This window comes from Colias philodice, chromosome 19 (genome assembly GCF_061535455.1).
Source record: "Colias philodice isolate Cphi_HAF_F1 chromosome 19, ilColPhil1 Martin Lab GWU primary, whole genome shotgun sequence".
NCBI classification, from domain to species: Eukaryota; Metazoa; Arthropoda; class Insecta; order Lepidoptera; family Pieridae; genus Colias; species Colias philodice.
Genome location: NC_143104.1, coordinates 9,707,970 through 9,733,299, shown reverse-complemented (window position 1 = coordinate 9,733,299; position 25,330 = coordinate 9,707,970). Strand labels below are relative to the sequence as shown.

General features: G+C 32.4%; 2 protein-coding genes across 2 annotated transcripts in view; one reads left to right on the top strand and one right to left on the bottom strand.

Annotated features, from left to right (window-relative positions):
- The window catches only part of LOC149480136 (neuroendocrine convertase 1-like), a 28,666-nt gene extending 21,686 nt beyond the window's left edge, over positions 1-6,980 (top strand). Inside the window, exons 7-15 of the mRNA XM_089707365.1 lie at positions 440-558; positions 939-1,018; positions 1,592-1,724; positions 2,394-2,494; positions 4,800-4,892; positions 4,993-5,112; positions 5,476-5,627; positions 6,156-6,289; positions 6,613-6,980. Coding sequence (XP_089563491.1) covers positions 440-558; positions 939-1,018; positions 1,592-1,724; positions 2,394-2,494; positions 4,800-4,892; positions 4,993-5,112; positions 5,476-5,627; positions 6,156-6,289; positions 6,613-6,927 — 1,247 coding nt within the window. The 3' untranslated portion in view covers positions 6,928-6,980. The remainder of the gene's footprint in view (positions 1-439; positions 559-938; positions 1,019-1,591; positions 1,725-2,393; positions 2,495-4,799; positions 4,893-4,992; positions 5,113-5,475; positions 5,628-6,155; positions 6,290-6,612) is intronic.
- Positions 6,981-7,250: 270 nt separating this feature from the next.
- LOC149480135 (clavesin-1-like) lies at positions 7,251-23,692 on the bottom strand. The gene is made up of 6 exons (XM_089707364.1): positions 23,492-23,692; positions 13,578-13,719; positions 12,830-12,924; positions 11,301-11,442; positions 9,945-10,138; positions 7,251-9,613 (listed from the first exon to the last, which is right to left on the bottom strand). The coding sequence occupies exons 2-6, from the start codon at positions 13,717-13,719 to the stop codon at positions 9,290-9,292; spliced, it is 897 nt and encodes a 298-aa protein (XP_089563490.1). The 5' UTR covers positions 23,492-23,692; the 3' UTR covers positions 7,251-9,289.
- Between the last annotated feature and the right edge of the window lie 1,638 nt (positions 23,693-25,330).

The following is a 25,330-nucleotide window of genomic DNA, read 5'->3' as shown; positions in this document are numbered from 1 at the left end:
GCAATAGCCGCTTTTGTTGTTTGTTTCGGTTGGTTGACGAAACAACAGCTAAACTTGCTTTGCGGCTTTCGCCTCTTGGATCAGAGGCAGCCACAATACGGTCGTGGTGACCACGGCTATTAGGAGACCATGAGTTTAGAAGATGTAAAGTTGAATATTTTTTCTAATATTATTTTGGTCTGGTCCCAACCGAACAATATTTGCAGCAGCTGTGTGCCTGATATCTCTTTTGAGCACGGTGTGGACCAAGTGTGGACTGTGAATACTGAATAGGGTAAAAGTGTGGTAAAAGTTAACTTTAGTGACTATAGTTACGTCACCTTTTAATAGGAATATATGACTTATGAAGAGGTTCTGTTTCATTCATGCAATAATATTGTGTTTTCTTGAAGTAAACCTAATTTAGTTTTGATAGTAAAATACTTTCAACATGTTATAGGATATGCGTGGGATAAGGTTGACATATATAGTGCGTCATGGGGTCCCAATGATGACGGCAAAACTGTTGAGGGTCCTGGAAGGCTCGCAATCGAGGCATTTAAACGTGGAATCGAACAGGTACAATAAGAATATGGATAAGTACCAGTTTATTTTCTATAAATAAAAAAAACAGTATTTTTGTTTTCTATTTAACTGTAAAATATTGTGAAGTGAAGTGAACTGTAAAATCTTTAAAAATGTTTCTTGTAAGATAATGAAAGAGACGAATGTAAAATCTACCACGAACGTATAAGAAGGATAATATTTCTATCTTAAAAAATAATAACTAATATATATAACTAAACTATAACTAAACTATACTTATATATCTAATTACTTAACTACTTACAATACTAAAAAAGTTTTCATTTCAAAAAGTGAAATCTCGTGTCTCTTGTAAGGATGCGATGTACCTAGTGTAGACATTTTTATACTATGTAATTCTGTTTTGTTCGAAGGGTCGAGGCGGCAAGGGCAATATTTTTGTTTGGGCAAATGGTAATGGCGGAGGTAACGGTGATAATTGTAACTGCGATGGGTAAGTTACTTTAACTATTTTAAGAAGATGTAGTATTGATGAATAAATAAAATATATTGCTGGTCGGATAACGCCATCTAGTCGAATGCTATGGAAGCTCTTTGTAAAGCCAACCAACAGCGAAACACGATCAACATATTTTGTACTACTTAACTATACTTACTTACTTAGTTACTACATATTTTTATGGGCTAGAAAAAAATTAAGACATAAATGAATTATTTCAGATCTTTTTGAAGTGAAACTTCTATATCGAGGTTGGAAAAAAATATATAGTGTAGCATTTTTTCGTTACGCGCATTGGTTACGCGTGACATTTTTCCGTTACGTGCCATCTTTTTCTTATCCCTACCACGCGTGATTCGACGTATTTCTGTAAAGTTGCATATAGTAAATTATTTTTTGAAAAATAAGTTCATAATGTGTGTTTTTTATACCTACTTACATTTACATACTATAATTCCTGTGACATAATAATATGACTTGTCTACCCACTTTAGAAATTGGTTTATCACACAATATTTTTAGTTACAAGTTAAAATAATTTGCTATAATAAGCTAAACTTATTTCAGATATTCCTCAAGTATTTATACAATATCGATTGGCAGCGCATCACAGCAAGGTCTGTTCCCGTGGTACGGTGAAATTTGTTCTTCAACTCTTGCCACTGCATACTCCTCTGGTGCATATAAGGATCAGAAAATAGTAAGGCACTGTTTCATTTAAAACTATTTAATTAATCTGTCCTTTCCTTCATGTCTGTATTGATGTGATATAAAAAGTTTAGGGCTGATTTTTCAATCCTTGGTTAAAACTTATTCACCGAATAACGTATGTATTCTAATTGTCCGTATTTGACAGTTTACAGGTGACATTTTTTAAAATGTTCGTAGGTAGTTCGTACTTTATTGGACAGATAAATTTTAACCAAGGATTGACAAATCGGCCCTTAACTACTTATCAGTAGTTAATTACTACTTACGTAATTAGTAATTACTGATTAGACGCTCCAATTCCTTTCGGGTAAATTAATGAATTCTTATTTGTTTGATATTTTTTGTTACAATTTAAGTATTGTTTAGCTACTATTAAGTATTAAGTATTCTGTGGTATAATAATTGTAGAATAATTTTTTCTTGTTGATTCGGTTATTGACCTATAATTTGTCAATGAAGTTAAAAAACGTTTACACACTTTTTTACTTTACTTGTTACACAATATCGTCTATGTTTAGTCACTGTTATGTTCATTCAATAATTGAATTTATACCCTAGAAAATAAAATCCAATTTTGCTTAAATAATGAAAATCTAACTATCTCTTTCGCACTTCAGCGATGAACTACCGTAAAATGAGATAATGCTATAATCCACAGGCTACAACTGATACGAATAATTCCTGCACTCTTGGTCACACTGGAACTTCGGCTGCCGCTCCACTGGCAGTCGGAATTATAGCTTTAGCGCTGCATGCTAAGTATGAATTATCAAATAAATATGAGAAAAGTGGTCATATATCATGAATATCACTACATAGTATAAAACAAAGTCGCTTTCCCTGTCCCTATGTCCCAATGTCCCTTTGTACGCTTAAATCTTTGAAACTACGCAACGGATTTTGATGCGGTTTTTAGGGTTCCGTAGCCAAAATGGCAAAAACGGAACCCTTATAGTTTCGTCATGTCCGTCTGTCCGTCTGTCCGTCTGTCCGTCTGTCACAGCCGATTTACTCGGAAACTATAAGTACTACAGTGATGAAATTTGATGGGAATATGTGTTGTATGAACCGCTACAAAAATATGACACTAAATAGTAAAAAAAAGAATTGGGGGTGGGGCCCCCCATACATGTAACTGAGGGATGAAATTTTTTTTTTCGATGTACATACCCGTGTGGGGTATCAATGGAAAGGTCTTTTAAAATGATATAAAGTTTTCTAAAAAACATTTTTCTTAAAGTGAACGGTTTTTGAGATATCAGCTCTCAAAGTCGTAAAAAGTATGTCCCCCCCCCTCTATTTTTATAACTACGGGGTATAAAATTCTAAAAAAAATAGAGGTGATGCATGCTAATTAACTCTTTCAACGATTTTTGGTTTGATCAAAGTATCTCTTATAGTTTTTGAGATAGGTTGATTTAACTGTAATTTATTATATTTGCTGCTACGGAACCCTTTGTGCGCGAGCCCGACTCGCACTTGGCCGGTTTTATTTTAATAGATAGAGTGATTCAAGAGGAAGGTTTATATGTATAATAACATCCATTAAATAGTGGAGAAGTACTGTTATTTTTGAGGTTTCTAATGTGATGTCGTAAAAAATGACCCTACGATTTTTATCAAAATAATGTACTAAGTATTATACACATTGAAAAGGTCTACAGAAAAGTCCGCGATGGTATATGTAGACATATCTACTCTTATGGATAACCCACGATAACTTTTTTTTGTCATTTACTTTTTACGACAAATAATAGCTAATTTTCGAAGCGATTTTCACCAATACAGCATTAATCCTTAACCAATTAAATACCTCTAATACATTGTTCATTTAATATAGATCTATATGGCCCCTTACACCGTATGATTTAAGTGAATATTTTCGAAGATATTACAGATTTAAAAATTGCGGGACCTAGCGTTTGCGGCGATACCGGCCGGCCGCCCGGGTATACATACATATGTTATAGGCAAACTCCGAAGCTCCGGCGCTCCTAGGTTGGACTGGTCAATCCTCAGGTCAGACTGAATGACTTAGTCAAAGCCCAAACAAATGTAAATTTTCGGCCTTTGACTAAACAATCTTCGTCAAACCTGGGAGAGACTAATTTGGTCAGGCAAACGTCAAAACACAATTTTATTAAATCGGGGTTTGACGAGTCAAACTCCGATATAGGTATGAAGTGTCTTATCTTCGTATATTTGGAAGCATTTTATCATTTAAGCAGCTTTACCGCTTAACTCTGCCAGTTCTGACACCTGATTAATTAATTAGCTTACGTGATTTTCACTTTTATATTTGAGATGCTTTGAGAGAATGCCCTGTGGCATTAGGCCCGCCTTTTGTACGATGTGCAATAAAGTATAAAATAAATGCTTTGGAATATACGGAGGTTAGTTTGTATAAGATTAAGTATAAAAAAATAACATTTTTAAAATTTTGATGTTTATTGTTTTAATAATTTCTTAAGTAATTAAAATGAAAAATTAATCATTTTTCTGACATGGTGAGGCATTAACTTTAATGTTAATTGTTTTAATAATTTCTTAGGTAATTAAAGTGACAAATTAATCATTTTTCTGACATGGTGAGGCATTAATGTTAATTGTTTTAATAATTTAGAAGAATTGCAGTCGCTTCTAGGATTGACTAGGCCAAAACCGAAACAGAATAATTTACTTTCGACGTTTGACTGAAAAGTTAGGAGCTCCTGGGTTTGACTAAAAATACTTCAGGCAAAGGGCGAAATTGAAATCTATTTCGGGGATTGACTGATGGCTTTGGCCAAACCTAGGATAAACCAGTCCTTCCGCGAAGAGGCTGTGTATCGGACTTTGACTATAACACATATAATATATTTTATACCCGTGCGAAGCCGGAGCGGGCCGCTATGTTTTTATATACAACGTTCACAGTTTTTCTGTAGTGTATATATATATATATATATATATATATATATATATATATATATATTATTATGTGTATATATTATCAGCATTGCACCCGTGCGAAGCCGGGGCGGGTCGCTAGTTTTTAATTATAATACTTTAAATCTCATTGCAGCCCAAATCTTACATGGCGTGATGTCCAACATCTAATTGTGTGGACATCTGAATACGCACCTTTGTCTCAAAATAAAGGATGGCAAGTCAATGGGTAAACATTTTAACAACTTACACTTATTTTTTTAATATAAATCTTAAATTCAAATATTATTATATTCATTTGATAAGTTTAATTATTACTTAATTCACAGGGCTGGTTTACGTTTTGACGTGCGTTTTGGATTCGGTCTTTTAAATGCCGCGCGCCTTGTATCAGCAGCATTGAACTGGATAACAGTCCCACCAAAGCAAATATCTACGTACACATCTGCGTGAGTATGCTCTCCTAGTACTTTGGACGTTAGTTACGTCAGACTGTCGCTATTGCGCCGCGCGCGGTCACAAAAATTATGAGCGACGACGATGCGGCAACGTTTTAAGCGTTTGGAGTACCTTGAGTCTTTTTAAATACATATATGGCAGTTACGGTGTGGTTACGGTGGTGTCGATCTGTACCAAAATAAAATAAAAAAGTATTATTTTGTCATGTCCTTTCTATTAATTCTCTTTTTTTTTTCAAATTAAAATTTCTTCGTTAAAAATTAAACGAAAGGTTAATTTTTAATAATAAAGATTTCAAATCTGCCGAGTTCTTATTGTAATAAAAATTAAAATACTCCACTTTAAAATTTCAGCAATATCTCCTTGAGCATCGGACCTGTACGACCCGTGGAAGTTGATATTTATGTGAACGGCGGAATACAGTACTTGGAGCACGTTGAACTTATAATTAGCATACAATACACGAGGCGAGGCGCTCTTGAAATTTACTTGGTTTCCCCACAAGGTTTGTGTAAACTAAAGTACTTGTTACATTTTGTTATGAGTTTTCATGTTCTGGCAGACGGAAAATGTAATATATTCTAGGTGTACGGGTAGATAGCATTTATGTGGATTTTTATTGTAATAAATATATTTATTTCTCCTGCTGATATTGTAAACTTTGTACTATAAACTTTGCTATGATTGTATTAAAGGGGATTGGGATCTTTGAATCTTGTCAAAGAAGTTTCACTTCTGACACGTATGCTCGGCACATACGCTCTTTTTTCCTTCAAGCATCTCTTAGCACAGGAAAAAAATTAGCTTGCCAGTAACCATCGATTAAATACAAATAAAAAAATTACTTTAAATAACTACTTATTAGGTTTAAATTAAAATCTTCACCCGTTTACAAATCAGAATTACCATTTCGCTCACAGTTTCTTTTGATTTTCAATCAATCGAACTTCACGAACCTGACTAACCCACAACATTTATAAATTAAGTACCTATCTACTTAGAAAATTCTTCTCAAAAAAGTTGTCTTAATCAGGTACAAAAGTCCAAGTTCTTAGTCCACGACCAAAGGATTCTTCAGAAGGCGGTTTCTTTAAGTGGCCTTTAACATCTGTAGCGACGTGGGGAGAGAATCCTAATGGAATTTGGAAGGTCATCGTACAAGATTTGGTAAGTTTTTCTACCCAGTCTCGAAAAGTCGTCGAATTTCGAATAAATTGAGCAATAAATTGGTGACTTCTATTATAAAAATTGTTAAATATGTCTACAAAGTTTTGTTACACATAACTTTCATACAGTCGAGCCTTCTACGTCGTTTATTTATAGAAAATGCGAATATTCTTTACTTTGACTGCCAAAATGTACTACTGTCTGTACTCATAAACTGGCTTTACTTTTTTTATTTTAAATTAGATATCCTTTGACCTTTTGTAGGTATCGATCTAATATTATGTTTGTCAATATTGTATACGTATTATACTTATTTCTTTCAGACCAGGGAGTCCAACTATGGTATCGTGGAACCAATGACCCTGATTACACATGGAACAGAACAAATGCCAAATCATATGAAAAACGGCCCCCGCATTTATAAAAATGACGACTTCTTGGATAATGAAATAAATAATAACTTGTACTTAAATAATGATGATAATAACGACTTCTTCGATTTCAGTGAAAATGTTTTCACGATACCAGGAAATCAGGAATCAGTAGATTATGAAACATCTTTCGAGGGAGATGAAGAGCTTTTCAGAATTAATCATCATAGCAAAAACCATATACTTGATGGTCTAGGTTATATTTAAAGGAATTGCCTAGAAGCCTAGCCTATCCTTAAAGCCATTGATTAAAAAAATCATATTAAAATGATTAATATATAAATCATATTGTCGATTGTATCTAGTCATTATTTATTAAAAAAATTAGACATATCATTATTTATGTTTTCATATTTAATTTTTAAATATTTTTAATGAGAACAACATTGTTGCAAAACACGCACATAAAATATTTTTTTGAAGTTTAGGCACGTATAATTTTTAAACATTGTTAAACTTAAACCAATAATCATGTAAAATATGGTGTCTATTATTTATTAGCAAGGCAGTGTAAGGTGAAATAAAAAACATAATACATAAATCATATATTCACATTTAATATACAAATAAAATATGATGAGTATCAAAATGCGTTTTATCACCGATCTTAAAATATCCCAGTCTTAAATTACTAGTAACGTTTTGAGGATCCAAACTTATTCGGACTACATACTAAAATATATATAAAGTTTTTAAAACTGGTCCTTATTTTGTAAACAATTTAAAGTATCCATCAATTAACATACGACAAAAGAGAGCTGTCCGACACTTCAGAGTCAGTATAATATTTACTATACGTATACAACACAATTATTTAGTAGGTAATCATAAATTAGGCCTCAAAAATTTTTCTTGGTTGACCACAATCCGGTATAATGTTCTCTGGCGTTTTTATGAGATTGTGACAACTATTTCAATACTTCTTTATATGTAGGAAGAAGTCAGAAGCTTAGAATATACCAGAAGTCATGAATCCAAATTTTATTCAGCTTTAGGTTACTGAAACGTTCAAAAACTGTCCAGACCCGACTCAATTTTGCGAAGAATATTTTTGATGACCATTAATTTGGCAGTAGGTCTTTCACGTCCCTTACAGTAATATTTGATTAATTGGACATAAGTATCCTATTTGAAATGTTATTAGTTTAGTATTAGTTTATTACTAAAACGTGACTAAAACCTATATATTTTATCAAATAACTAGTAACTCTATTTTCTTATTGTCTCTCATTAAAATCGTAAATGCCCAGTTTGTACATAGTTATATTATTAAAACTTAACATTTTAAAGCGTATGTAATAGATGCCTCAATAACACATATTTCGTTTAACCTTAAACAATACGTTACAGCTACTCCTCAGACAGGAAATGACCTTAAAAATAAAAACTGAATGTATTGTTCGAAACAATTAGTTAATTATTATTAAAAACAAAGCGCGTTGTAAATATTTCTCAGAAAATGCCCTTCATAATATTTTCTGCTGAAGTTCTATACATATTCCATTCTTAAAATGTATCCTACTTTCCACACTTTCCACATCTTTCCACACCATCATCCCAAACGTAAATTTACCAAAATTACCAAATATCGTTCCTGCATTAAAGCCATTGTCCAAACGTATATTTACCAAAATTACCAAATATCGTTCCTGCATTAAATCCATTGTCCAAACGTATATTTACCAAAATTACCAAATATCGTTCCTGCATTAAATCCATTGTCCAAACGTAAATTTACCAAAATTACCAAATATCGTTCCTGCATTAAATCCATTGTCCAAACGTAAATTTACCAAAATTACCAAATATCGTTCCTGCATTAAATCCATTGTCCAAACGTAAATTTACCAAAATTACCAAATATCGTTCCTGCATTAAAGCCATTGTCCAAACGTAAATTTACCAAAATTACCAAATATCGTTCCTGCATTAAAGCCATTGTCCAAACGTATATTTACCAAAATTACCAAAATATGTCATTCCTTTATATTGTAAAACTTTTAAAACTCAAATCATTTAATGCATACAACTTGCTACTTTCCTACAAATCACTGCACTCACTTTTAGTATCATCTACCGTAAATCCGAGCGCCCTTAATTCCTGGACCATAAACTCATCCTTATACATATTGATCTTCCGAAGCCATTCCTCAGTACTGATCACGTGTTGGCACCTTCCTCCATACTCAAACTCAAACTCAAATTCCATTCCTTCCTTTTCTTCCATTCCTTCCAGTCATTCCTTTATGTTTTCCCAAACTTTTTTCAAACTCATCATTTAGGTAATGAATACAACTTGCTACTTTCCTACAATTCACTGCACTCACTTTTAGTATCATCTACCGTAAATCCGAGCGCCCTTAATTCCTGGACCATAAACTCATCCTTATACATATTGATCTTCCGAAGCCATTCCTCAGTACTGATCACGTGTTGGCACCTTCCTCCATACTCAAACTCAAACTCAAATTCCATTCCTTCCTTTTCTTCCATTCCTTCCAGTCATTCCTTTATGTTTTCCCAAACTTTTTTCAAACTCATCATTTAATGAATACAACTTGCTACTTTCCTACAAATCACTGCACTCACTTTTAGTATCATCTACCGTAAATCCGAGCGCTCTCAATTCCTGGACCATAAATTCATCCTTATACATATTGATCTTCCGAAGCCACTCCTCAGTACTGATCACGTGTTGGCACCTTCCTCCGTACTCCTGCGGGAGGTATTCAGGATCTATGTGTTTGTGAAGGGAGGACATATCGTGACCATGAAAGTGTAAACGAGCCCAAGCTGCTGCAGGAATAAACTGTTTGAAAAGACTAAAGAAGCTACTAAGGATCCAGTTGTAGTTGATCACGTGGACCGCGTGGATGTGGATTGGGAATGATACCTGGAAAAGGTTGCATGCATACATAAAATATTATGTTTTAGGAAAGCATCTCAATTATTTTCATTAAAAAGATAGAGATTGGTAAAATCATACAGCAAAAGGAATTCTGTTCAAATGTATTGGAACGTAAACCTAAATATTATAAAAACATTATATACAAAGAGAATCAGAAAAATTATATCCACGTGTTAAAGTTGAAAGAAATTAAGGAATGCATGTTAGATTTTGCTAGTATTCAAACAAAAAGTGAATGAATGTTTTGTTGTTTACCAAACTTTTCTTCCAACAAGCCTATACAATTATGCTCAATTATATAGTAGAAAATTCTCACCCCCATTAAAGCTACAATCTGTCCAGCAACCGTCCTAGTGAGGGGCCGTACATGCCTCATGCCCAGGCCTTCCAGATCCACAATTATGGTGACCCCCAGGATCTGCAGGCGAGGCTGCATCGCCGCTATCTCGTCCATTAATAGCGCACATCGTACTACGTCCTCTATGGGGACTTCTTCTACGTTCCACCTACCTGGAAAGCATTTTTGGTTCAGATCAGTTGCCATATAGGTACTATGTAAACAGAAATCTAAATAACTAGGCTATTATTTAGATTTCTATGGTTGTAATAGTATTTGGCTATAAGGTCATGTCATACTTTGGTTAAGGTAGATCCTATTTTGAATATCCAGTCATTTTTTAAATTATTTCGGTCTTGTATTCTTATGTATTCGTACTCATATGAAAGACTCGATATGTTTTAATGGAAAAATGTGAAATAGGTAAGTAAATATTGAGTAATCTATGGTGGGGCCTTTTTATCAAGCTCAATCAGGGATAATTCACCCGATTATACTACCTATACAACCATTTTCTAAATAAATAAGACTCGAGACCATATTTCATCCATATTTTATGCTTGAACCGCAAAACATTTAAAATACTTATGCAGACATAATATAAACATTAATTGGCCTGATAAAATTTGACCATATTTACATTTGACACCGTTTTGAATAAACGAGATAACCGAGCCTGGCAATAAATCACACTTGATGCTATCTTAATGAGATTTCACATAGCTGTGTAAATTGAACGGGGCAATTACTGTACTGTTGGGTCTGTTGGTGTGGAGTGTGGACACATTTCATATTGCTATAAATGCTCACGCTATAAAAGAATTTGAGAGGATAAGAGAAACTACTAACTATAGCCCTTAAACTGTTAGAATTAAGAAATATTTTAATTATCTTGCCCGTATTTAGATACAACGTGATACAACGGACTCTAGGCTAGACTAGCAGTATACCTATTATTATAATGCAGTTTTGACCCTTTTCTAATGTGAAGTGTTTTATGCGGTAAAAATAGTTAGGTAGTCTGTCTAACTCTTCTTTTCCAAACGAAATAAAACTTTTTTCTTCCTGATTTATGAAGAATCCATACTAATGTTATAAATGCGAAAGTAACTCTGTCTGTCTGTCTGTTACTCAATCACGCCACCAATTTGCATGAAATTTGGTATAGAGATATTTTGATACCCGAGAAAGGACATAGGCTACTTTTTACCCCGGGAAGTAGGATAGGTTTTATCCCGGAAATCCCACGGGAACGGGAACTATGCGGGTTTTTCTTTGACTGCGCGGGCGAAGCTGCGGGTGGAAAGCTAGTTAAGAATAAATAAAAAAACTCACCGAACCTCATAAGCGTGATCCTGCCATTATCTGGACTATCGGGTAATGTCCCTCCGTATACATGTTTCACTTTTTGCAGACCGAACGCGTTGCAGTCGTATAGATAGGAGTTCTTTCTGCGGAATTCCTCGTATCGTACCATCTGCAACAGTTATTTATGTATTCCTGGTTAAATAATATATTTATTAAAAATTGTTTAAACTAGAATGGTTGCGCTGCGTGGTTTCATCCACTAAAAACTTACGGTTCCCTTTTAATTATAATCCGTTAGATAAAGTATTACCTAATTTAAAAAAAATATCACGGCGAAAGACGTGGATTCGAATCCCGCCTCGTGATCAATTTTTTTTTTTAAATTCTCATACTCAAATGTAGTTGAACTTCAATACGAAAATATACAGCGTTAGTTATTTCAATGTTACGATGTCATTATGGTCGGATTGGAAAGGTAATACGTGCAGTCAAGGTTCATTCCAGTCAGCCTGTCACCAATAGAAGTGCACTGGAATTTTATATAACTAGCTAACGTTATTTTTTATACTGATTGATAAAGAAACATATTTTACCTAAGAATGTCAATTACCTATCACAACCCATACTTAGATGATATATTATTGAAAATTTTAGTTCCATTGAACCCCGGCTTCCAGAATCCAGACATAACATAAAAATATAATTAACGGATTTTATCAAGTATCTACTACATACCTAATATTAACTTCAAAAATAAAATAAAAGACTTTTATTGTGTTTATAAACAGATTAAATGCAAATGTAAATATTTATTTTATTTTTTATTGGGACGAATGAACTTAAAATGAATAACATTCAACTTATACTTTAAATCGTCTATTTTCAAAACGACCATCCTAAAAGAAAAATGATCCAGTACATAAATAGGAAGAACAAACAGATCTTTGAGTAACTTCGTTTTGATCTCAAATAATAAATATTTTCTAATTTTTGTTCATCTGTGCTTAAAAGTGTTACAAGCAAAGGTTCCGGGTTCAACAAACTACACCTTCAAAAATAATAGTTTGTTGTGGTCAGTTATTCAATGGCCCGTTGCGAATCAGTCTCTTTTAAAAATACTTTCTTGTTTATCAACACGGTTTTCAACAATATAACGGCAGAACATCTTTAATTATTTTTTGGTGATTTTATATTTTTATCTTCTACTTTAAATAAAATGAATGATTTCTCTTATCTATACTAATATTATAAAGCTGAAGAGTTTGTTTGTTTGTTTGAACGCGTTAATCTCAGAAACTAGGTCCGATTTGAAAAATTCTTTCGGTGTTAGATAACCTATTTATCGATGAAGGCTATGTATCATCACGCTAAGACCAACAAGAGCGGAGCAATGCGGGTGAAACCGCGGGGAACAACGCTAGTGTATTATAATTTTATTGCAATACGTAATTAAATGCAGGTGAGAGTAATAACTCTTTTTACCTACCTAGTTAAAGCCACGAAGTCATTTTAGTTTTTATAATCCTTGTTTGAATAAAATATTTGATATTATTTACCAATTTATGTGTAAGAGCGGGAATGAACCGGCGACATCGCAGAAACCGCAGTAGATAGGCGTCATCCATTCTTCGTGGGTTACACATGCCTCGCTCTACAAAACAAAAATATATTATAGTTACAAGGAAACCGGCTTGTTATGGGAAAATGTATCATATTATACATAAAAATACACATTATTATGTCAGATAAAGTATTTATTAATTGATATTCGTATTACATAATATTAAGGTATGCCAAAATGGCGAGTACCCTGGGTTCAATCCCAGTGGACACAAATAGGCAGGAGATACCTGTTCTACATGCTCGCAAAGAAAATCGATCACTGAAATGTATGAAAATTTTTCGCTTCAACGGGATTTGTAATGTGTACGTATGTTAAATTCTCAAGATAATAAAGCTAAAGGAAGTCCACATTTCTTTCTCTTTCTGCCCTTGGTCTAAACAGAAAATAAATAGATTTAATGAAGCCGCTTTATATCCATGTAACCATATAAGATTAACTTGGTATGTAAGGTTGCAACGCTAGTTTTTTAACTTCCGCTAATTGAGAACTATTACAGTTTTCTTACGTTGATTCTAAGCTTAGGTATATTTATTTATATTAATACAATATTGTATGTTATTTTCTATTATTTTAAAAAAATATTTACAGCATTTGAATGCTATAAACTAAGGCTATAAAACTAAAATGTCAAATACTTATTTTACATCGGGACATCTTTTTTATCAACCTTAATACATTACCTAGTATCATGCTTCTAAGCTCCTCTATAGCCTGCTGCCTCGTATCGGGGTCCTCTCCGCAGTTCCTCCGGGCCACCTCTTCGAACTCCGTGTCCTCGAAGCGGCTAATCTCAGCTTGGAAGGCGATGTCTATGAACGGCATCTGTAAATATTGTTTTGGGTTATAGAATGATTGAAAATTTAATAGAAGATTAAAGAATGTGTACGCTATATAATTATAGATTTTATAATTGTATAAAAGCAATTATATTGTGTCTCTGTATAATATAGTCTATAGAATACAATACTTACACTCATTTTGAAACAATAAAATAGCTAAATAACGGAATGAACGACCTAATTAATTTCTAGTATTTCATAGAATATGGCTACGACCTAAATAAATTACCATTCCAAGTACTAATAATTTATCATGCTGTATCATTGCTTATTCACGTGTATTGCGTTATAACTTTCTGCATTACAAATGTATAGGTAGAATATTTTGTAATGTAGGTATAATTTTCCAGTACTCATATGGTGAGACTGTGATTCCTTAGAACTAAATGGAATCTTAGTATGTGATTAGTATTAATTATACTTTTTACTCATTGATATGCGGTCGTGCCCTTTGATGATATAGCATTAATTGCGATGATAATCTTGTTAAAACCATTCGTTATTGTGAATGAGTTGTTAGTGGAATGTGTTAGAAGTTCGGTCTTTTTATAGGACTACTTATTGGATCGATAAGAATATACATATAAAATCTAATCCGTGTTTTAAAGGTTTAAATCGAAATTTGTCTGTTCAACTAGGCCTCTTTTTAAAGTACCTATTCATAATTGAATATGATCTGTTTCATGTTTAGAGTGGTAGAGAAAAATCTAGAAGTATTGAAACCAAGCAATCATAATATTATTGGCATTGTTAACTTTATTGCTTCTGTGATTAATGACGCCGACTTAATCACATGCTTATTTTCAGTTAAAAATAATATTAACTTGTTGGTACATATTTATAATTATGTATTATGTAAGTACCTACTAATGGGGTTGATTTATTTAATCTTTATTACTGATATCGGTCAATTAAGGAAAGCTGGCATGTTCACAGTACTCACACTTATGCAATTTCACTTACAGTATGTTCAAAAATAAATGCGACTCTAGTTTCATTTTAGACTTGAATTGTAAAATGGGTGCGTTGTAGATAAATATATGCAAATATAATTATGAAAGCTCTCATAATTTACCTGTAAAATTATAATTTAAAAGTAAATCAATTGATGAAGTTAATTATTTATTCTAATAATAATCAATTGGATAAAAGTATTAATAATTATTCAATTATCAAATAATAATTAAATTTCAGGTCATAAAAACAATACAAATAACACGTGCGCTCACTTTCTAATGGTCTAAAATATAATATACATTACCATAGTAAATTTACTCAGAAAATGCATACAAACAGTGTGATAATCGGATTGTTTGTAATTTATTTTTCCTTTAATTTTTATCACATTCCCCTCCTTTTCTAATAGGTTTCATCCTACTACTATTTTTTTTTTGTTTCAAAAATTATCGACCCCGGTCTAGCGGATGGTTGTTTTGATAATGATTTAAATAACGGACGTCTTCTGCAGTTGCGGAGCAGTCTTGTCCTGACTTTGGTCGAGTAAAGATATCTAAGAAATATTATATTTGTAGTAAGTACGTAATACCTACCAATACGCGCTAACAAATATGTGTTACATGTTTATTGTATAATTTTCACACTATTGGTTTTAAACTCAAACTCAAACATTTATACAATTAGACTTCTTCTAGAAGCACTTTTGAATCGTCATAACAGTTTAACAGTTTTAACATTTACCACCAATTCAGAAAGCAGTATCTATAGAGAAGAAGAATAATCTATTTAATCATAATCGTAATCTTCTACTTCACTGAAACTTTCATCGCTCGAAGAACTCGCCGTCGGAATTTCTTAATGTTATTATAAATGAGTCAGTGTAATTATCTACTTTTGGTTCTAATTGAATATATTTTTCCTCATGTTCTCGCGTCTTTCTCCAAACGTCACTAAACATATCCAGACTAATAGAATTTGCTTCCTTTCTAAATAATTCTTCCACAGTTTTCAAGTTAAAGTTCACATTTTGTGATGATACTTTCCCTTTAATTATGCCCCATAGTAAGTAGTAACTCTATTGGGTTGAGTTCTGGATGGTATGGTGGAAGGCGCAATACACTATGTCCATGATCTTTGAGGATTGCATCAAGTAGGTAAAAATGGTGTATAGTTTGGCTTATTTTTTTAATAATGTGATAACTCTGATTATTAATTAGTAATTTGGTTTTTAAAAAAAAAAATGCCGATTTTAGTCAAAATTTATATTTTTCTAACAAGATCCTTATCATCGAAATTTCCACCTTGGTGAGAAAAATTGACATTTCTAATGAAAATGAACAAAAAATTAAATGATTTTATTAAATACTGTAAAATAGTCTATAATTCTTCCATTTACTGTATCACAAAATTCTTCATAGATTTTTAGATATTCGTACTACACCAATTACATCACCCTGTATTTATAAACAATTGCAAAATATGACACATACATAGGCCGGGAGATACTGACACAAAATTTCGGGTCATTTGTAACAGAATGGCGGTTCTACAGAGGTCTTATTACGCAATGACTAAAAGAAAAATGATGGTCAGAACGCTGGTACCGGCGGACTAGTCGCGTGGGCGTTAGTCGAACTCGTCGGATAAATAGCGAAAGTCAAACGATGTGTAACACAAAAATTTTAGAATTTACCGATTGCCCATAAAAAAGATGTAGGCGGTAGTGTCATGCCATACTTTTCCGATGTAACTTACAGCCCCCCATACCGACGCGATGCGTTGATTTAAAAAAAAAACAATTCAACCATTTGTACCAGGCTAACTTTTGCACAGGTAATCATCATCGTGCAGACATTTACGAAAATCGCCATGCCATACTTTTCGGACGATTCCAAATGGCCACCATACCGCCGAAAATCTGCAAAAAAAAATTTTTTTTCGCCAAACAATTTGTACCAGTATTGCATTTGGATTTTTGGAGAGTATTTGATAAAATGTGACCATTATTATATTTGCCATACTTCTAGTAGGGGGAAAAAGTGCTGCCATACTTGAAAAATTAATTTATTCGTCACGTTTCAAAAATACGACTGTACAATACGTAAAATAATTTTTTTACAGTATGGGATCATTATATTCTGTTTGTTTGTATACAATTCTACCTAGAAAAAAATATCGCAGAATGCAAACATGGGGCGGATGATTGTAAGACTTAAGCCAAGACGTAAAAAAAAATGAAAAGAATTGGCGATTTGTACCAGTACGGCATTTTTGGAAAGTATATGATGCAACGTGACCATTATTATATTTGCCATACTTTTAATGGAGGGAAAAATTAGTGCCATACTGCTACAAATCGTTCAAACCACGAATAAAATCTTACAATAAGAAAAAAATCTTATACACATTCGTCACCTCCCACAGGCATTATCACAATTCTATTTATAATCATTCAGGAGTTGTTGAAAAAAAAAATGTAGGGTGGTACAAATCGTTTGGCGAGAAAAAAAAATTCAAAAATTTGCAGATTATCCGCGGTATGGCGACCATTTGGAATCGTCCGAAAAGTATGGCATGGCGATTTTAGTAAATGGCTGCACGACGATGGTTACCTGTGCAAAAGTTAACCCGGTACAAATGGTTGAATTGTTTTTTTTAAATCAACGCATTCACGTCGGTATGGCGGACTGTAAGTCACATCGTCAAAGTATGGCATGACACTACCGCCTACATCTTTTTTAAGGGCTATCGGTAAATTCTAAAATTTTTGTGTTACAAATCGTTGGACTTTCGCTATTTATCCGACGAGTGTGACTAACGCCCACGCGACTAGTCCGCCGGTACCAGCGTTCTGACCATCATTTTTCTTTTTGTCATTGCGTACTAAGACCCCTCTAGACCGCCATCCTGTTACAAAAGACCCGAAATTTTGTGTCAGTATCTCCCGGCCTAACATGTGCAATGTGTAAATGTGTTGACGTTCCAGCTCTTCTTAATATACCTTATAGAATGTTACGGATAATATAGTTAACCGTTTTATGACTTTTTTCCTCGGACTTTTAATAGTACCCACGGGCTCCATCTGTATAAAAAGCAAGAACCGAGGATATATCGTAACATATACAGCACATCTTGCTCAAACCCAGAATAGGATTTGTCTTTTTACTATTTATTATACATTTATATTTATTTCAACAATTGCTTAACAAAGTCGTTTTTAGGCTATTACAAGATCATAAAACAAGATGAATTTGTACATCATTGCGCATTTTTTTAAATTGCTTCGCTTTTGTAAGATTCATATTTAAATTGGCGCTCGCGATTTTGTAAGATTTAAGTGAGATTTTAACGCAAGCAGTTTGCTTTCTAGCTATTGCTAGAGAAGATCTGTAGCCCAGGCTTTTGTTTTGACTAACAAACTGGTAGAGATAGACAGAAAAATTTGCAATAGTTAATGTTTTGATAACAGTAGAAATCTAATACATTTTCAGATTTGTGTGTGTGTAATCAGCTGTGGGACGTCCACTGCTGGACAAAGGCCTCCCTCCCTTTTTAGATGTAGGTACATAATATTATGAATGAAAAAGTTGAATTCTAGAAGCCAATTTTTTCGAAAATTATTCTGAATCTCTAATTTCTCCTATAAACCTATGATAATTCGTTCAATATCCATGTCCAAACTACTGAATAACAAAAAGTACACAATTAAAAAAACATTTACTCAGAAAATAATCTAAAATAAGCATCTTAACCCGATAGTTATAAGGTTGAAAATAGCCATAGTAAGAATATAACGGTATTTTTGGCACTCAGCTATTACCGGGTACATCTACAGTGAAAGTATGTACAAGAAAGTGTACCTTTAAAATTTAAATCGTCATGTTTAAGAAAGAAAATTTCTTTTAATTGTTGAGTTATTTAAACGTTAAAGGTAAACTGTTTCTGTAGAAAATAATATGGTAGAGTAACCTTTATGTTTGAATGTAAATTTTCATGTACATAAGCATGTATGTCCAATATTGTATTCTTTTAGAATACATAGCATCGAATGATAGACTAGGGACCTATAGACTACAAATGTTCATTATAATAGCATACCTACTAGATTTCCGCCCGCAGCTTCGCCCGCGTTTTCAAAGGAAAACCCGCATAGATCCCGTTCACGTTGGATTTCCGGGATAAAACCTATGTGTTAACCCAAGTTACCCTCTATATGTGTGCTAAATTTCATTGTAATCGGTTCAGTAGAATTTGCGTGAAAGAGTAACAAACACACACACACACACACACATCCTCACAAACTTTCCCATTTATAATATTAGTAGAATGTATCCTAATGGATAGCAGGCAGGCCGAAATATCATTATTTCCGCCTATTTGCTCAACATACTACTTTAGTTAAAAGCAATCTTAGACTAAAAGAAATAAATTAATTTGCCTAAAGCTTTAAAAGGTATCACTTATTAGATTTTTTATGTAAATTTAAAACTAATTCCTGAGATTTCCTAAACGCACGGGAGAGCAAGGTCGTTAATCTAAACCTGGCATTGACCTGGTTTTTGCAGACTGCAGCTGACGATCGATTCACACATTATTAATGTAAAAATAGAATATCTAAAACATATAATACAATTTGAAATATGTAATCATAAAATATATTTTAAAATACGTTTGGTATAATTTTCTTGCTAATTTATTTAAAAGAAACTAACATTATTTGTATATGAATCTGGATATGCCAAGTGTATCATAATGCACTTCAAAATATTATGTTGTTTAAATAGTAATAAAAAAGTAATAAAAGTAAAATAAAAGTCATAAAACGTACCTAATCTTCAAGTGATAAGTAATAACATTATATCTTTTAGTATCGTTAACACCAAGTTAATTTGCTGTATGTACAAATTATAAACGCTGAATTGAATTTATTATAATTTATAATATTTCAAACTGTGAAGAACAAAAGTTATTATCGTTACCTATCTTCAGATTTTTAATGAGTTTCGTGTTATATTTCTTTATTAATTATTGTAGTGTTGAGAAGGTCATATTATAAAATATGTACTCATAATCGTATTACCAGCATTAATTAGATTCAATAAATATGTTTGGTACATGAATTTCATGGCCATTTAATTTTTTTCACAGTTAACATTCCGTGCTCCTTCAGAAGGAAAGTACATATTATAGTTGCTAAAAATATCAGCGAAAATGAAGTTCTAGAGTCTAGACATTCAACGAGTCATTTTTAAGTTGTCCTAAATGAATGGTGAATACTGACTCAATTAAATTCATTTGATTCGTTTATTTTCCGCCCGCGGCTTCGCCCGCGTTTTCAGAGAAAACCATAGTTCCTTTTCCCGTGGGATTTCCGGGGTAAAACCTATCCTTTCTCTCAAGTTGGATCGAACAGCACAATGCACATGGTGTGCGAATTTGATTATAATCGGTTAAGTGGTTAAGGAGTCCATTGAGGACAAACATTGTGACACGAGATTTATATATATTAAGATATTTGGATTTTCGATTATTTTAAAATTATGTGTTAATAATCAAGGTGTTATATTATGAATTCATTGACAAAGACAAGAAAATAACCATTGCGTACAAATGTCGGAACAAATCTAAACGCAACTGTCGCTATTAAAAACTCGTTATACAAAGTCATTATTGCTGTAATCTCACAATGCTGGGAAATTACATTTATTTGTAATTTTTTTTAATCTTTTATTATCTATTAAGATATTAAAAACGAGAATTAATTTTGAACAATTTTTATAAGCCAAATGCCTTTAGAAGCTAGAGATATTTTGAGAAATAAAACGCGATTAATTCAGTACACTATTTAGTTCGATCATCAATGTTTGAAATAAATCTGCACTAAAAACTATTATTATCATAATATGCTCCCTTTGTATTCAATTTACACCCGTCAGTTCAAACACACTATATGGCAGAGAGCTTGTACGTAATGATGTTATAATAAAATTATACCAAAATAATATTACAGAAGACTCAATTCATGTCACTATTTTCAAGTTTCAACGTAGGTGTAACAGCAGTTAGGAATTTAAACGTAGCAGTATCAAATTCAAAGAATCTGCTAACAATGAAGCTTTTGGAATAAAGCGAACTACTTTGAACTCAAAATATACTCGATATACAAACATATTGGTTTATTATATTTTGTTTTAGGATCGAAAATTGTATGGAAGCTACAAAAATTCAGTACTTTCATTACTATGCTATGTAATAATAAAATTCAGTTTTATTCCACGGAGATTAAATGGCGTTCATTTGAGGCTTGCAATATATTCATATGACCGCATAACCAAATACTTTTTGATGTAACATTTTGTATGTGATGAACTGAGAATAAAATTTAAAAGAGAACGAATTGTATTATATAATATAAGTACTAACTTTCTTTGTCTTAAACCTAATCAATTCTTAATATTATGAAGCTGAAGAGTTTGTTTGTTTGAACGCGCTAATCTCAGGTACTACTGGTCCGATTTTAAAAATTCTTTCAGTGTTAGATAGCACATTTATCGAGGAAGGCTATAGGCTATATATCACATAACAGTAAGTCCAACAGGAGTGGAGCCACGAAACAAATCGAATCGAAACTGCAGGGCGCAGCTAGTAAATTATATATTCTAAAACCTTCCTCGAGAACCACTCTATCTATTTAAAAAACTGCTTCCAAATCCGTTGAAAAAAAAAATAGGGAGTTTCTTGCCGGTTCTTCTCCGTAGATACTGCTTTCCGAATCGATGGTAAATGTTAAAAATATGTAATGACGTTTCAAAAGTGCTTCTAAAAGAAGTCTAATTGAATAAATAAATGTTTTAGTTTGAGTTTTGAGTGTTGCGTAGTTTTAAACAATGTAGTATGTTTTGTCTTATACTATGTAGTGATGATCATTAAATGTATGGATCATAGTATGGATCGATATAACATTTTAAGAATTACAACTAAGATTTTTCCGATATTCCTTTCTAGATAATAGTGATTGGACTTGCTAATATTTTGCTCAAATAATAAGAGGTACAAGAAACAAACCTGCGTGTCTAGTACTAGTTGTATGTAATGTACTCCCCATTGTATTGCATGATTACAATATTGTAATGAGTGAGAATTGAGAACAGCAATTAAGCAATTACTGCACATTATGCTTCCTAATTAGATTTAAATATAAAAAGTAAACTTTGAATATATTATTAAAATATTTAAAGCCCATTGTTGTAAAGTTTAGTAAAAATTATTATATTGAACTTTAATTTATTAAAAATTAATTACCTACAAAGCTTGTTACATTTTAAAGATTGAGAAGAATTGAAGAAGAAGAATTTGGCCGCAAGCTCACGAAGCTTTTCCACATTACAATTCATTTGAAGCTAATTTATCATTGATATGCAATTAAATAAAAATATGTGGCGATGTTAATTTTTTTAATGCATTTAATTATGGCAAGTTGGTTTTTTACTCCTAATTTACTATGGAGCGTATGAGTATCATGCACATAATTGTATATTATGTTCATAGTTAAGTTTGACCTAGCCTTGTCTGCATGACTGAATCGTGACGTTATTAAGTTTTTTAATAATTATAACAGACAACTCAAGAAAATAATTTGGAAAGTAGAGCATTCGTGTAACGAAATATTGGATTTTTTTTAAACTTTCACACAGCCAACAATTTATTGAGTTAAAACAAAAAATCATCGGTAAAATCTATGATCAATGAGTGAATGTAAGTGACATATTAGAAAAAGAAAGTTCATATCTTATTGCATTGCGTATTCATAACAATTGAAAAGATAGACGACATAAAAATAACACTAAAAATGCTGCAGACAAATTAAAGCGAGGTACATTTGAATTCTGTCAGTTGGAATGATTTTAAAAATTGATGTATCTGTATGCCAGACATAAGAAGTAAGAAGAAAGAGGCAAAAATGAGGTTTAGTAGAGTAGGTATGAAATAAAATAAACATTGATTTCCATGATTATATTAAAACTTGCAAATAACACAAACCTTGATCATCATATCGGCCCAGATTGATAATATTTCAAAACCTTTTTTCTTCCACTAAGTTGCGAGTGTGTTACTTTATAAAACAAACTCCACGAGAACGAAGTCGGAAATGTATTCAATAACATTCATTTACTGGTAAAATAGATGGTGGAAAACTAGAGTATATATTACGTAAGGGAATCTATGTAAATTACCCACTATACTACTCAATCTCACTCTATAATTAAATGATATAACCGACAACTTTATCTGGTGCGATATCGTATAAAACGCTATTGCTCTACTTCTGTTTTTCTTTAGCATTCACAATATTTTTGTACACATATACCGTTATTAGTGATAGGCGAGTACATACATTACTTAGAATATAAGGCAAGTACCCATTCTGTTTCCAAAATATACATTTACTGTAGATAAAGGAAATAAAAAAATCAAAGAGTTCAATAATATGTCCAGATCTATTAAAATATACTGTAACACAATATATACAACAGTACTAATAAATTGAATAAATTCTTTTGAAAAATAAACATAATGCGTATTATGTTACCTTGAGCTATTCCCATCTTATTTCTAACAATAAAGTCTACAACAAAATTGTATATAGGCTGGTTTCATTTACCTATACCTTGTTACAATGAGTACGTTCCTATAAAAGCCGGTTGTATTATATACCAGTGATAGTATCGCATCGGAGTCATTCACACGAGTTACAAATTACAATGAACCGACTGTTGACTAAACACGATTTAACATACCTTTGTATTTAGCTCCTATTACATTATAAAAATTCTCCTTTCCCGCCAAAAACACTGTCACCTCAAACTGTCAAACCACAGATAATACAGAGTTTTCTTTTTTATACAGCACCAGTTTTAAAGAGGTTGTATTTGAAATTGGAATTAAAAACACGTTCACTTCTCCGATAGTCGCGAGACGAATGCGTTATCTCGAAGCGACGCAAGAAACAAAACAAAACATTTATGCGTATTTGCTTCGGATGTATTTTTTGTTCTTACAGTAAGATAACCAGTAAGTTTTCTAGCGTATGGATAGGGTTTAAAAGTGAGTATCTATTTATAAACGTTCGCAAAAACAACAGAGCTTCTCGATTCGTAGAGAAGCCCGTTCCTATAATTAGTTTTAACAGATAACCAGCTACCTATAAAGTATAAAATAAACATTAAATATCAAGAGTGATTTCTAAGTAGGTAATATTTATTTGATCCTAATAAGAATATATATCTCTCTATGGGATTTTAACAAAGAAATGTTGGTTTGGCACTTAATTATTAATATCGGTCATTTGAACCTATCTGAGTACTTTCTAATTTGGAGTCAAAGCACGGACATTCAACCTACTAAATACCCATTAGCTATACAAAAGAAAATAACACTTCACACGTTTGTGTGTGCTAACTGCTAACGAACCATCAATTTACTCGACCAGTATCATAGACTATAGAGTATTATAGACCTACTTTATAGCTGTGTCCTGCGGTTTCACCCGCATTGCTCCGCTCCTGTTGGTCTTGGCGTGGCACGCCAGAGGAAGGCTATAGGCTATATAGCCTATAGCCTTCCTCGATAAATGGGCTATCTAACACCGAAAGAATTTTTCAAATCGGACCAGTAGTTCCTGAGATTAGCGCGTTCAAACAAACAAACAAACTCTTCAGCTTTATAATATTAGTAAGTATAGATGTAAAGAACATTGTGGAAACCATTTAACTGCAGTTCTAGTGGGCGCTGTTACTTATTCAAACAATGATATTTCTGATTTGTACAACGATATATTGGTTTTGTGAATATCTCCGCGGGTTTAGACAAGTGTTCAAAAATAGACTTTTAAGTGCATTTAATTTTAGCAAAGCATTTCAATATTAGCATTTTTAACACATTTTCCTCAATTTATATGCCAATCAAAAATCTGTTAAATTAAAAAAAAATCCTCTTCTAAAAAGAATCTAACCATATACCTAATTATAGGTACACTACGTACTAGGTCCCTATATAAAGTAATTAAGACTTTAAAAATAATACCTAGACGCAAACTTGGATTTGAAGTTCATAGATCGAAAATTATTTTTATAATTTATACATAAAACCCTTAGATAAAACCTCATACAAACTTAAATAGTACCTAACAATGTAGTTGTAAAGTTATGAAAATGAATTCAGTCACGCAGATCAGTTTTACGTAATATTACAAAATAGCTGCGATATTTTTGGAAAAAAATATGTGTGAATAAACAATCAGTCACACTTTTTGTAGGATTTGAATTTACCTATTGTTTCCTATTTCTTACATTATATTTTTTTCTGATTGTACTACCTCGGTTTCAAGACGACAAAAAGTATTATTTATCATCATGAGCTACAAATAATGATAGTTTCCTACAAATATTTTTGTTCATTATTCAACGTTTTTCTAAAACACGGCAATTTTTTCTAAATATTATTTCCGAAGTTATTCATAGATTTTCTTAACACTGCAAGCCCTGAATATGCCACTTATAGACAAACAAATACATATATAGTATTCAAGCAAAACACGTTTGCTTCGATAGTCTACACATGCTTGTTTTCGCACAAAC

Coding starts and splice junctions, on each gene's coding strand:
- LOC149480135 (XM_089707364.1), bottom strand. CDS start 13,719: ATGCCGTTCATAGACATCGCCTTCCAAGCTGAGATTAGCCGCTTCGAG. Junction 12,925..13,577: donor GCTTAGAAGCATGATACTAG/GTAATGTATTAA, acceptor TTTGTTTTGTAG/AGCGAGGCATGTGTAACCCA. Junction 10,139..11,300: donor GATCACGCTTATGAGGTTCG/GTGAGTTTTTTT, acceptor AATGCTTTCCAG/GTAGGTGGAACGTAGAAGAA.